Below are 15022 nucleotides of genomic sequence, written 5' to 3'. Positions count from 1 at the left end.
AACACAACCAGTGCAGCTGGCTGCATCGATTAGGCTGGTTATGTCCAGCAGAGTCAGATTAGAGCCAGACCTGGTGTGGGTTCTCAGTTAAAGTTCCTACGAGAGATGAGTTTTCAATTGTTTTCTAGAAATCTCCATACCTATGGAAAGAAAAGCACAATATGGTAAATGTAAGTTAAGACATTTTTTATATAAATATATTAGTTGCCATTCTTATTCATTCAAAGTAACTGAGCGAAACAACTGGTTTTACTGTAAATAGATCCTGGAATATCAAGTCACTTTGTTTGAAATTAAGAAACATGTGTAAGTTGTTAGCATGAACAGAATTGAATACTATGGGGTTGGGTGAAGTTTACACTTGGTCAGTTCTTACTGATTCCTGTTCTTATGAATTTCATCAATCTTTTCAAGACCTCTTCCATCTTTTACGTCCATTTTGTCATTTCTCATTTTAGCACTGGTTTTCTTTTAGCAGTCTTGAGGGAAAAATAAGAGAATAACAAAGCAAGTGAGAGAGCGAGAGAGAGAGGGAGAGAGAGAGAGAGAGAGGGAGACAAAAAGAGAAAGCAGGAGAAGAACACACATTCTTCAAAATGAGACAATGCATTAACGGTTACAACACGCTGCTTGGGAGATGGATGGTGGAGATGAGGCACAAAGCTCTGAAGCAGAACAAGAAAAGGAGATGAGATGAGAGAGATGGTGCATTAATATTTTTATGAAGAGAAAAGGTGGATAGGACAAAGAATCCTCACTTTGTTATAATAGATCTTGGTTTTAGAAGTGGAGAGACAGAGAAAATATGGTCCATTGTTCTGTACCAACATGAACAACTGGTATAATGTCTTATAAAGTCTTATTTGTCACATTAACAACACTGCAGAGGAGGGCAGGCCTCACGGTCTTACAGGATAAGAAATTACCAATACTTTAGTGGTTTGTTCTGTACACTGTGAGAGTTAAACACTGTGGGGAAATACTCTGCAACTTGTATGTTGTGTCAGAAACTGTGCACAGGCCTTATATTTGCTCGATGATAACATCAAAATCTGTTAGAAGTTAACGGTTAAAATGAGGATTGTCATGCCTGTGACGATGGTGGAGATTCGATGGATGCATAGTCCGGCAAAAATAAAAGCCATGCAGTCAAAAAATAAAAAAAATAAAATAAAAAAAGGTGATCTGGTATGTTTTTGTTTGAGGTCCACTGCTGCCAACACAACCAGTGCAGCTGGCTGCATCGATTAGGCTGGTTATGTCCAGCAGAGTCAGATTAGAGCCAGACCTGGTGTGGGTTCTCAGTTAAAGTTCCTACGAGAGATGAGTTTTCAATTGTTTTCTAGAAATCTCCATACCTATGGAAAGAAAAGCACAATATGGTAAATGTAAGTTAAGACATTTTTTATATAAATATATTAGTTGCCATTCTTATTCATTCAAAGTAACTGAGCGAAACAACTGGTTTTACTGTAAATAGATCCTGGAATATCAAGTCACTTTGTTTGAAATTAAGAAACATGTGTAAGTTGTTAGCATGAACAGAATTGAATACTATGGGGTTGGGTGAAGTTTACACTTGGTCAGTTCTTACTGATTCCTGTTCTTATGAATGTATTTGATTTGTTACATTTTATTTTAGCAAGAAAAGGAAACATCACTACAGATAAAAAACACGCTCCTCTGCTTGATGCAGTTTGACTTCTGCTTCAGAGTTAAAACTTCCCACTGTCCAACTACTGTTAAGAATTTCATTTTGAATTTTGTTAGTGACTGCTAACTGAGCTGATTACATAGGGTGCTCACTACAGTTTGGCCAAATTCATAACAAATTTCCTACAAATTTGGAGCTGCTTTGATTCAGAACCAGTTCTCCACGCTGACCATGACTACACAAAGACCATGACTTTGTCACACTTGGGAGACAACTGAGAGAATAACAGACAAGGAAAAGTGTGCAATTCTACTGGTGAAACACTAATTACAAACTCATTGTGTGTGCTGCCAAACAAAATGTTGTAAAGTGTGCATGGGCTAAGTCTTAGACATTTAAATAAGAGTCCGTGTCAGGCAATTTGTGATGTATGTAACTGTGTGCTTCAGTGTGTTACTCACTCAGTGTCATCAGCAGTGGGGGTGTTATAGCTCTGGAAGAGCGGCTGCATGAAGAGCCCCAGTGTTCCCACCACACACACCAGGATGAAGATCCACAGGAACAGACGGTCTATCACCATGGCCACGTACTTCCAGTCCTCTATGATCTGGAATCAAACCAACAAGTTGAACTATATATATTATATATGTGTGTGTGTGTGGGAAAACACATGAGCACACATTTGGGAAGTTTTGTATGTAAGAAGAAGTGTTTTATTAGCTGCTGTTGTGGCACTGAAGCTTCTAGGACACTGAATACGTATCAGGTTATATTTTTAACTGCACTGCGGCAGGCTGATACTGAGAGGAAGAGAAGCGGCTTCATGAAAAATCTGCCATGAGCAATTACAGCTGCAAAACTTGTTTGTAATATTTATTAAGTGAGGGAGTTTTGCGGAAGTTTAGAAGCTCACGGCCACAAATCTGGAGGTTAGGGTTAGTGCTGTGTTCAGTAGGTTTGTGTTGTGTGTGTAAGTGTGTGTAGGGTTGTCTGAGGATATCTGATGTTTTCAGGGAAAGGGAGATGATGGACAGGTTGGAATAATACCACAAGGGAACAAAAGCAAATACCAAACGATTTAAGATGTGGCATGTTCCATGTCTCATCTTGCCCTGATAACCTCTTCATTTGGTGTAATCTTCTCATTTTTCCCTGTTGCATCTTTCTCATCATCCATCGCCATAATCTGCTTTTGTGTGTCTTATCTTCCCCCATTCCATTCAAAGATATATTCTCTCGTTCCTATTTTTTTATTCTTTGATACTATCTGTTCCTGCTAATAATAGATTTCTTTTACCAGTTTTTATCTTCTCACCCCTTCATCATCGTCTTCTGTCTTCATGTGTTCAGCGATGTATCTCACTCCATCCACTGCTTCCTCCAGCTCTGCATCCCCTTGAGCAGCCAAAGGTCTCCGGAAGTCCGAAAATCCACCACCCCCATCTGGGATGTCGCCCACCTTCCAGCAAAACTTGTGGGCCAAGTCCTCGTTCACGTAGATAGCGTCGCTGTCTGTTCGGATCCCGCCGAGCCTGATGTTAGAGTACTGCTTCCTCTCTGTGCAGCTCTGGGAGTTGGTTTTCCCCATGGTACCCCGGTTGGCATACTTCCGGCGGAGTTTATCGCGGACGTTGGAAGAGCCCGGGCGCCTCATGAGGAGGAACGTGGGCAGTCGGACTAAGAAGAGACGTTTGACCCAGTCGGGCATGTGGTGGGTGGACGGGGAGCGATGGTGCACGTTGAGGACGCAGACGGTGCTTACAATGGAGAAAGTGACCAGCACCATGGTGAACATCAGGTATTTACCTAAGAGAGAGTGACAGATAGAGAAGGAAAAGACGAGATGAGCAAATAAATATTTCTACTGCCTTTAATCGCACTGCTCTCAGGTCACAGTGGTTTGTTTTTCAGCGTTCAAATAATGGCTGAGTCTCACATAATAACCAGCAGCATGTCCAGCATGGACAAATAAAGAACAGACTTTAAGGATAACTTTTTTGTAAATACATTTTCACAGCAATAATTTCATCAGTGCAACAACAGAATCGTGTCATATTCTCTATTATTTACAGAAATACTGTTTTCATTTACTGAGCATTACAGTCATTTCTGCTTTGCCTTTTTTTTGATTGATGTTAAGTTTCTAATGCTCAACACTCCCGGCATGTTTCACATTAAAAGCCTACCTGGGCAGAAAGAGATTATGCCCCTTGAGACTGCAACAGCAGAACCAGCCCCATAATTGCGAATGTCTGTGACTGACTGACTGAGTGACAGAGTTGGGTGTTCATAGTTCCACCATTGGTCAGCTGGATGCCATGTAACTGAGTTGGAGTTTCCACACTGGCTGTTTGTCTTTCACAATAAATTGGCACAAACTGTTAGGGAGCATTTAAAGCCTGTAGTGTTGCATACTTAGCGCATTTGTCACTACATTTAGAAAAAGCACCTAGCAACAAATCTAGTGACTTCCTGACAAAACCCTTGTCTACTTAAAAGAGAATGCAGCAAAAAGATATTCTGTCACTTCTAACTTTCTCTCTGACTGATAATATTAAAAGTAAATATAGCTGAAATCATAGCACAGTCTTTGTCTTTAATGTATGTGTATGATGATTTTGTCACACAGTTTTGCAGTTATAAAATCAGGATTTTAGCAGCAGCTTGGAAATGGCTTGAAAGTTAACATGTAGTCTTAATGGGCAACGATTCAGTCACTATTTCATACTTGTTCCATTATCTGACAACAGAAACAGAAAAAACATGTAAAAGAAAAAAGCTTCATTGGAAATGCAGCTGTATTAAAATACTGTATATGAGAGCACAGAGAGTAGGAGAGAAAGAGCTGAAACCAGCTGACACAAGGCAGAATTCAGATTGGACGCAATAATGTCAGTTGATTACAGCTGTCCCACAACAGTTTTCAAGTATACGTCCTCAGTTTTGCACATTGACCATATGTGGTCCAGCCATAGCTATACTAGGTTTTGACCTTGTCTTTCTTCTTTTGCTTCTTGAATGAATGAATTCTTGAAAACTGTCTTTGATAAAGAGGTCAAAAAGTTATTTGTGTGTTATTATGTTGACTGATATTTGGTTCACTAAAAGTTTTGCCATACTTAAGACCTCAACAAAGTTTTGACTTCAGGTTCAGGTTTTCCTATTAATCTATTTTCTAAAAATGCAAGAATAATCTGTAGGTTATTCTGAAAGTTTCACATCTCTGATCTTCTCCACTCTACACACAGGTGCATACAAACAAACACAAATATGACTGACCGATGAGTGGCACTGCCAGAGAGGTGGGTGGCACTATCTTTGATATCAGCAGCAGGAACACAGTGAGGGCCAGCAGCACCGATATACACAGCGTCATCTTCTCCCCACAGTCCGACGGCAGGTAGAAAACCAGGATAGCCAGCGATGTGATCAGCACACACGGGATGATCAGGTTAATGGTATAAAAAAGCGGCTTCCTCTGGATAACAAAATCGTAGGTGATATCCAGGTAGGTGATGTCGTTGGGGTCCTCATTTTTGCGTGCCGGGAGCGACACGATGTCCCACTCTCCGCTAGGCGTGAAGTCATCACGACTGGCGAAGTCGCTGGTGAGGATCAGGTCCACCTCTGTGTGGTCGTAGGTCCAGGAGCGGAACTTGAGAGTGCAGTTCTGCTGGTCAAAGGGGAAGTTCTGCACCTCGATGGCGCAGGCCGACTTGTAGATTGCAGGGGGGAGCCAAAAAATGTCCCCTGTGTTGGAGACTACGGCGTTGCAATAGAAGGAAACTTCGTACACACCATCAGCGCTGTGACAGGTTTGGAGAAGATGTAAGATTAAAAAGGGTATTGAGTCACTTTTAATATACTCACATTTATTAGCTTTCCTGCAAAGAGTTAAATGAGAGGAGACTTTAGCTACAACTTATCCTAATAGAGTCATGCTAGCTGTTTCCCTTCACTTCCAGTCTTTGTGCTAAGCTAAGCTAACCATCTCCTGGCTCCAGCTACATATTGAACAGACAGACATGTGAGTGGCATCAATCTTTGCATCTAACTCTCAGCAAGGAAGTGAATAAGCATGTCTCCCGAAATGTCAAACTACTCCTTTAAATAAGATATATCTGAGCTCTGAAGACCCTCTTCCCCCTTTTTTGCAGTGATTAATAATCAGACAAACCTAAGTGCTCCCTTGTGATTGGCTAAAGTGATAATAAACAGATTATTCACTAATCCCCTGCACCTCAGCAAAAATTAAAGGAGAGAATGCAGAACTTTTTCCCTGTAGAAAAAAACAGGCTTATTTTATTCATAGATTTTCTTCTTGTAAATCCTGGATGGCAATGTCTGAAAACCTCTTAATGCTGTAGAATGATATACTGAAACTCCATTAATAGCATACTGTAATCCATTAATACAAGGTCACATACACACAGGCTGTCAATGTATTTGTATTTTTTCATTCCACTGACTATAAAATAGCAGCTAAATCAAATACTAACAAACTGGTCTTCTCTTTGTGGCGCGACATGCATGTACTTACTTATTGTAGAGCACTATATCAGGAAGCCAGATGTGTTTGGATGGTATCCGTAGTTTCTTGATGCCTTCATACTTCTCTGGGTCCCATCTCAGCCTGTAGTCATTCCACTCCTGTGGACAGAGGCTTCATAAGCTCCTGACAAACGCGGTGATTGACTGACAAACACGTCCACATACTGTACAAACTGTATAATGAGGTGCACTCAGCAGTGACAAAGACTGTACTGTACCTGAAACAGCCATAAGTTGGTCGTCATAATTTGCTCTCTCTCATTCTGCAAGAAAACATCAGTCAGCTTGTCAGACATCGTGCATAATTCCCATAATATTTTACTTAACAATATAAATAGCTGTATTATTATAATGTTAATATAATGTCTAGTGGTAGTGCTTTAGGCAAGACACACTCATGGTCAACCCAAATATGAAAGCACACCTTTAGGGGGTGGACACAATATCAAAGACAGTTTTTGACAAAATGACATACCTTCCTGTTAGAGAACATAACACATTATGTTGCAGTGCTTTGAGTTATTCCAGATTTTAAATATGTCCAATGAAATGCTTCACAAGGAATTTTGAGTCAAGTTGTCTTGGGAAGTCATAGTAACTTAGCAACGTGTCACAGTAATGTGAATTTGGTTATTACGGCTGATAATAATTTCATCTCTGTGTTCAGTGGACTGGTTGGACTGGTAGCTACCTGCTGGTTAGCTTCAGCAGAGGAGACATGTCCTCCAGTAACTCCAAAGTTGTATTATTTACATGTTGTGTCTCCTTAGCAAGCTAGCCAACTACCTAACATTGAGCTAGTTGTTGATGGTTAGAAAAAACAGAAGTGGGGGACTTGAGTCACATGACTTGACTCAGGTCAGACCTAAGTCAAAAATTTGAGGACCTGAGACTTGCTTGACAAACACTGATAAAAGACTTGAATTGGACTTTGACATTTTTGTAGATACTGAGAAGTTACATTTTCTTTTTGAAACATGAGGGTGATTTCTGGCAGATGTGATGCCCACAAACCTGGCAACGTAGTATAATGCAACAGGCCAGCAGAGGCTAATGCGCAAAGCTGCCACTGCCGATTTGCACTGACATTGGTGGAGGGATGTGGCATGAGCCAGGAAGGAACCCATTCAATTTTGGTGCAAATCCAGTTAAAGGAGTGGATCCGGAAGAGGTAATAATAATAATGATGAAACTAAAAATAATAATTGCAGCAGCGGGTGGCTGCAGCCACAGATCAGGACTCTACATTGCCACAAAATGTCAAATATCAGTATGATTTATAAGGTGTAAGCAGCTGCAACAGTTTTCATTAATGCTAAAGTAAAACTAAGCTTTTCATGACCACTGTCTTTTAATCGATTTAAATGTGGAAACTGGGGCTGATCATCAGAATCTCATATAACTTGACTTGCTTGACCTGAACATTGACTTGACTTGACTTGACTTGCTTGACTTACAGCAGGGATTTCTCACCATAGTAACTTGGGATTTGCTTGAGACTTTCACATGTGTGACTTACTCCCACTTCTGTCTGGTAAATACCCTCAACCCGTGGGCTGACTGTTAAACCACAGTGTCTCTGATTTCTGCTTCTAAGTGTTAAATATAGAGAATGTGTGTGTGGTGGATTTGGAGTTGCTGGAAAGCACTTTTCACAGAGTTTGGCTGAGTAACAGAAATTACTGTAATAAGTAATGTGACTAAATATATCCAATTATCTGTACCATAAAATAAATAGCAAATCATGTTTAGAAGCCCACTTAATGAGGTGAAGACTTAGTGACTAAAGTGTGATGGATGTTTCAAATTCCTCTGATACATCCACAGCTTGTTTACGTCTTGTTTGTTGGCACACTGGTGTGCCACAGCCTTGGAAAGCCTTTGCTCAAGTGAATTAAAGCGTGTTAGTTCAAAGAGTTCATGGCACACACTGAATAACAGGCTGCAGTCAATATTCCAAAAACATGGATAATCCAGAGAGAAAACTAACAAACAAAAGTCCAAAAATGATCTCTCCATCCATTTTCTAAATGACTTGTCCTGAGACTGAGGGGAAGCTGCAGCCTATCCCACGGAGAGGCACAGACTGCAGAGGTACCCTGGACAGGTCACCTGTCTATCACACGGCTAACTCAAAGAGACAGGCAAACAGATTCAGACTCATCCATACCCACAGGCGATAGAAAGTCACCAGTCCCTCTAACCTGCATGTTTTTGGCGGTATGACGCATTATTATAAAGTTTTTATTATAACACATAATAATGTAATATTTATTCAGCACTTTTGAATATTTATGAAGCTGTTTTTTTAAGGGAGACCACTCTGTAGTGCTGTACTGTAGTGAAGCAGGTACAACACAACAATTATAAAAGTTTAAGTAAAGCATTCACACCCCGCAGTTAGAGCTTTTTTTAAACAAGGCTTTGGAGACAGACAGAAGAGACAGAGGACAACATTGCTTTAATACATGCAAATGTTCGTAACAATGTCTGCTGTGAGAGAGGTCTGTTGGGTGGAGCAATGCTTGGGTTTACATGATGTCGCCAACCTTTATGAACTATTAAAATTGATACCAGTGTAAATTGCCCTGCCCTAACTGGTGCAACAAAACTAACAGGACGGGGCCGGAGCTGTTAATCAAGCATATCAATGATACTTTCTCTGTAGGGTAAATGATGACCAGGACGCCAAATTAGCAAATCTAAAATGTTACGACAGGAGTTTGTCATAAGTTTATGCAGAAATGTGATGCAATTTTTATAGGTAGCCTGCATGTAGATGGTGACCCTAAAAGACTTTAAAAAGTAGTCTGGACAAGAGTCGCTGGAGGCTTTGAAAGATGGGAATCCAAGTTGTCGGGTCCAGGTGAGAAATCTAAACAAAACAAAAAAGGTCCCAGGGTGAACTGTGGGTGATGTGGGTAGAGGTTTTGTAGAGGCATAGTTTGTGCACTGTGGGTCTTGCTGCAGAGAGATGTTAAAACTTGATCCAGCTCATATACAATTCTTATATCTACTAACAAACCAATCATCACATCAAATGGTGGATCTATCATCTCCATGAGTGTTAGTGTCCAAGCCCCAAGGGTTATTTATACATATTGATCAGTATTTGTACATGTATACAAATGTGTGCATTTGTGTATTTCATTATACTTACTACGCTGATAAGCTGAGACAGAGACACCTGTATGGAGATGGTGACCTGCTGGCTCTTATTGACAGCTGGTCTGATCAGTTTATTGTAGCGCTCTGGACCCAACAGGTAGTTCACCAGACGCTCCTCTGCATTCTCTGCCCTGCTGCCTACAGGAGAAACACAAGTATGAAAACAATATTTTTTGAAGCTGTACATTTAGGATGCATTTATGCTTAAAAACATACCTGCACTGCTCTGTTTGAAAAGAACACAGTCAGTCAGCCAAACATAAATGTCATACGTATAAATAAATGCCACGTGTTACTAATAGCAGAAAGGGTAGTGTGTTTCCCTTTCAGTGTTACACTGAATACAAAAATGTCACCATAGCCTATGCGTGTGCTGCAGCTCCGAGCTTGATATCCTCTCTGTCACAGTATGTTTTCAGTCCAGTGTCATCATGAATGATGAACAATAAACAAGTTGGCTGTGAATGAAGTTAATTTACCAAAGGGTATTAAGGCTGAATCATGTGTTCTCAGTAAGTGTGTGCGTGTGTGTGTCTTGCAGTCTCACGCTTTACTGCAGGGTTTTAGAGCAAAAGAACAAACAAAAATCCAGTCATGCATCCATCCCTGTGAGAGGATCCCTGAAGCTTTGTGTTTCCTCAGCCCTAAATTATTGGTTATGTAAAAGTGATCGTATGAATAAGTCAGAAGCAAAATGCTTTCGACCCACTCTCTTGGCTTCCGCAGCCATTATGTCTACATTGTCAAACAAACTGACAACAGCACAGAGAGCGTTTAATATCTGGACTGCTTCACCCCCTCTGTGCCACATGAATTGTCTGTTTTTGTAAGATTACATGCAGGGAAGGCTGAGTGAGCATAGATGTTCTCTTGTCAGCAGCACCCTGCTGCTTCAAGTTTTCATGTCACAGTTAACACTGATGTTTTCAGCTGTTTGAAAGGGGCGGGGGGAAGAGAATCTATTAGAACTACTTGAAAACTCTTCAGTCTGCAGATAAAGTATAAATTATTTGCCATTAAGTAATAACCTGAGGAATCAAGTTGTGTAAGAGAAGGGTGTTGGTTAAATTAAAGGTTAACCAAATGGATAATGACATTTAACTTTCATCTGAAGTGGCCCCAGTGTAGCAGAATGGCCTGTTTTATGAACATGGGTGGTATTGCTTTACATTACAGTCTGCAAATTACAGTGCAGTTTGCTTCTGCGTCTTGCTCAAAGGCTGTTTAGCCGCTAGCTGTCTGCGTGTTTGTATGTTTGTATTTATTTGTATATCGGACAGATAGTTTGGCCAGCTACAGATTGTGAGGAAGTCTGTTCTCCTGTTTTTTGATGTGAGTGAAATTCTAGTTTAATTTCATTTACCTGTTAGTAGTAATTAGTAGCTATTGGTGTCTGTACTCACCACCTGTTAGCTTAGTTTGTTAACTAGCTAATTTGCCAGCAAATGAATTAGCCTTGGGTTAGCCTTTGAGTAAGACGCTCAGACGCCCAGCTGTGCTAATGATGCAAACGGGAGCTTATGCTTGCCACAGTTACTAAACCGGCATTCACTGACATTTCAGCTGCACCACTCCAACTCTTCGCCCAGTTTTGTATTAGCCAGGAGATAGGCGGAGTCAGGCAGTGATGGCAATGGCGTAGCAGCCCACTCTAAGCTTCCATGGAGTGCAGCAGGGATGACATATTTTTAAGTTAGCATCACCCTGGTTCCCCTCGACAAAAAGCCTATGGGATTTTTACATTGGCTTTTGGCTGACTGCAGAAAAAAAGTTCTGTGACGAACCAAAGTTTTTGATACTTAATCTTAACAAATGAACAACACTTTTATGATTTCTGAAGCCTAAATACAATCGCCAGAAGTAAAAAGCTAACATTAGGGTATAAACAAACTACACCGCAGTCGCATGACTTCAACGTCACCATTGCTAAACTTCCAACTTGAAGCTAGCGCTTACCTCTTCTACAAAGGCATTTCCTCTTACAAAGTTAATAATAGTTTGTTTTGTTGTTGTTTTGTTTTGACAGTTAATGGCCCTGACAAGCTCTATAGCCACTTGTTAGCAGTCTACTAGCAACTACTTACCAACTTAATTAAGGCATCTAACCAAAACCCCATTCAAAAAACCCATTGACTTCAGGACAAGGGAGTTAGTATTTGACAATGGAAGCGCTAAAATGCTAAGTAATTTCCAGGATTTAGGACTCATTCCTGCAGCACTGTAACTGTTCTTCAGAGACAGTATTGGGTATAGGTGACATTGTGGAGACTATGTCCATCTTTATACAGTCTATCGAAATTACATTATTAAAGGAATAGTACAAACGTTTGGAAATACACTTTGCTTTATTGTTAAAGGTCAGATGAGAAGACTGATATCACTCTCTGGTTAACTTAGCTCAGAAACCGGGGGAAACAGCTAGCCTGGCTCTGTTCAAAGGTATGAAGATCCACTTAACAGTACATGTAAAGTTCACTAACTAACATGTTCTATCTCATTTGTTTGATTTGAACAAAAACCAAAGAAAATGACAATTTTGATGTAATGGGGAGGTGTGGGTTTTTTTTCTGACTGTTTCTTGACTTGGACTAGTAACCTCTTGACACTATACTACAGTCAGGACAAAGCATTGAAAATGTGGTTGAAAGCTCACTTATAGGCTATAGTAAGTCCAAGGTATGTGGGCTGTATCTGCCCCATGTTGACTCTGTCTTACATTATAGTATAGTATTTTCAGTTAGTATTTCAGTGCCCTGCATTCAAAATAATACCCAAAACACTGATGCTGTCATATGCAGGCTGTACTCATTTGTGTTTTTAATCTCTATGCTTTTCAAAAGTTTTATTGAAAATAATGAGGCTGTCACTGAGGAGTGGTGCCAAACATCATAGCATATATAGTGCAAAGCCTGGTCAAATCATCAAGCCTTCAGGGAAACACAAACACTCACAACAACATGGTGGAAGACACAGAGAAGTGCTATGTGCCCTCTTGGTGGATTACATCATTTAAATAATTTAGACCTGGACTTGAGGGTATCTTTGCCCTGATGGATGCTGCAGAATAATGCTTGACTATGTTGCCTGTCATACCTGATCTTTTTCAGACTCCAGCTGTTTTTTTGGAGCGGATATGAACAACGATGGCTCTGATTTAGTTTTTTGTCTTGTCAATTACTGTTTTTTAAAGCCCAGCAAGCTTAGCGATAACACCTGGCCTACAAGCTTAATTTCATCAGTAAAGGATGGAAAACTCAACAATCCATGAGACAAGGGGTCAGGTCAATAGAAGGAATCTCCCATCTTGTGGTGGAGACATTCAAGTGTTCTGCCTAAAAGACACTAGACAGTTCTCTCTTTGTGGTAGACAAAATAGCCTTCTGTAAATTATTCAGAGAACCCATCTGCTTTTACTTACAAGTATTTTAAGAGAACGGACATCACACACGGTTTTTTAAAACCCTGTCTCTGAGGTAAAAGTTGTGAGCAACATTGTGACTTCTTTTGATTCAAAAACTCAGAGACACAACAAAAACAAACCACATCCCATACTCTTGGGAAACACGGTGGTCCTCTGGGTTTGTCTCTCTTTTTTGGTTATTAGGACTCACATTCATGATCAAACAGTATCTCATCATGTGAGACTTTTGCAACCAAGTACTCTTCATGCTGTTATAACAGAAACAATATGGTAGAAAAACATAAATACCAAACAGAACTAAGCAACACTGTAGCTGCCACTAAGGGCACCGCAAGGTCATGTCCTCCATATTTGTCCTTGATAATATTTTAAATCCTACAAATACACACAAATTACACTCTTATTTAAGGCTACATGGCAAAAACTTAATTACAGTAACTGAAATGTAATTACAATTCAATTCAATTATTTTTGTAGCATAATTACATCCCTGGCACGTGGAGAAGGCTTTGAAATAATGTTCAAACCGTAACAGGGAGATAAAATGAGATGAATAATTAGGCTACATGTAAATGTTCAGGATTATGCTATGATAGGTTCAATTTTTCTTTCATATCATTCTGATTACCAAAGAATATAGTCTAGAAGAGTATTACAAATACTGGAACATTTAAACACATAGAGCATAGACCCCATCTGTTCTTTCATTGCAGACAACATAAACTTTAGTGGTTAGTGGCGTCTTAATTAAAAGCCTGTACGACCAGTTCCTTCAGCCTGTCTGCTTGAAGCAAAGAGGGGTTTGGAATAAAGCTCAGGATTTAATTAAAAGTCAATATCAAATTCTCTAGTGCCACCTTTAATGTGAGCTGTGCATGATTATCTACAGGACACTGCATTCAGCCATTCAGCACAACTTCACTTCTCTAGCAGCTTATTGCACTGGTCACACTGACTTCAGCAGGCCAACAGAGGGAGTGTGTGTGTGTGTGTGTGTGTGTGTGTGTGTGTGTGTGTGTGTGTGTGTTGGGGGAGGGGGGGTCATGTCTCAATCACAGAAACTGATTAAAGGATATAAAAAAATATGAGAAGAAACGTTCATCACAGTGTATTATACTGTGACTATCATTGTATACTTTGCATCAGATCACACTCATACTTTAGAAATGTTATTAAACAACTTACTTGTGAGAGACAGGATGAAGAGCAGGAGGAGAGTGTTGGTAGTCATCTCCTTCTTTTCCCCTGGACAAACTCACTACTTTTTTCAGATGGTCCTCCAGAGAAGAAGAAGAAGAAGAAGAAAAAAAGAAGTGGGTCGTGTGTGAAGAGAAATTCAATGTTTAGGTTCCGTCGTGTCACACTAGCTGAACTCCTCTTTCATCCACCTCCCACCTCTGTTCTCCGCTGGACGCCACACACCTGCTCCGGCTGTTGCTCTGATCTTGAGCTGAATACACGAAGAAACTTTGGCTAATATAAGACAGAGGTTATTTGTAGGAAATGTTTATTTACCAAAGAAAACATGTTGATCGTTTATTTTATAGCGGACTACTACAGGAGCTGGGCTGCCCATGGTGCGCTGCCTCCTCAGCCACAAACCAGCAGCGGTGACATTTAAAAGCTCTCGTTCCAAATCCAACTGTTCAAATGAGTGAGAGCAGTTGTTCTCGTCCAATTAAATAATAATCAAAAAAAACCCTCCTTCAACTTCTTCCTCAGGGAATGAAGGCGCTAGCGCTCACCTGCGGTAGGTTCGCACTCTCCTGATGAAGCGCAGATGAAGTTCTCGTGCGTATAGAAAGTGGCGCAGCTCAAAGTGCAGGGTGCACCGCCGGGACGCGTCGGTTCCTCAGGGCAACTACTTCCAGTTAAAGTCCACATAGAAGCCAGGAGCTATTTCCCATGAAACTCACGCTGATCGGAGGAGAAGCCAGAAAGAGAAGCAGGAGGGGGAGGGGGAGGGGGAGGGGGAGGGGTATTGTGGAGGGGAGGGGTGTGTGTGTTTGTGTGTTTGTGTGTGTGTGTGTGTGTGTGTGTGTGTGTGTGTGTGTGTGTGTGTGGTGTGTGTGTGTGTGTGTATACAGGTTGGGTGGAAATGACTCGCGGACTGAAGTTCAGCTGCCAGTCCGCACTGTAGATGGCCTCTGCTCGGCCAGTGGGGCTTTGGTAGCCTCCTTCTCATGGCGCTCAGTGAACCCAAACTTCAACACCACAGAGAAGAGAGA

General features: G+C 40.8%; 1 protein-coding gene across 1 annotated transcript; it reads right to left on the bottom strand.

Moving 5' to 3' along the window:
• Positions 1-400: 400 nt before the first annotated feature.
• chrnb5a (cholinergic receptor, nicotinic, beta 5a) lies at positions 401-14720 on the bottom strand. The gene is made up of 8 exons (XM_056368414.1): positions 13980-14720; positions 9366-9511; positions 6424-6468; positions 6195-6304; positions 4934-5460; positions 2970-3460; positions 2116-2261; positions 401-1358 (listed from the first exon to the last, which is right to left on the bottom strand). Exons 1-8 carry the CDS (start codon positions 14023-14025, stop codon positions 1343-1345), a joined length of 1527 nt encoding a protein of 508 aa, XP_056224389.1. The 5' UTR covers positions 14026-14720; the 3' UTR covers positions 401-1342.
• Between the last annotated feature and the right edge of the window lie 302 nt (positions 14721-15022).

Source organism: Seriola aureovittata, chromosome 3 (assembly GCF_021018895.1).
Source record: "Seriola aureovittata isolate HTS-2021-v1 ecotype China chromosome 3, ASM2101889v1, whole genome shotgun sequence".
NCBI classification, from domain to species: domain Eukaryota; kingdom Metazoa; phylum Chordata; class Actinopteri; order Carangiformes; family Carangidae; genus Seriola; species Seriola aureovittata.
The sequence above is the reverse complement of the archived record's forward strand: the minus strand, read 5'-3'. Positions and strand labels throughout refer to the sequence as shown.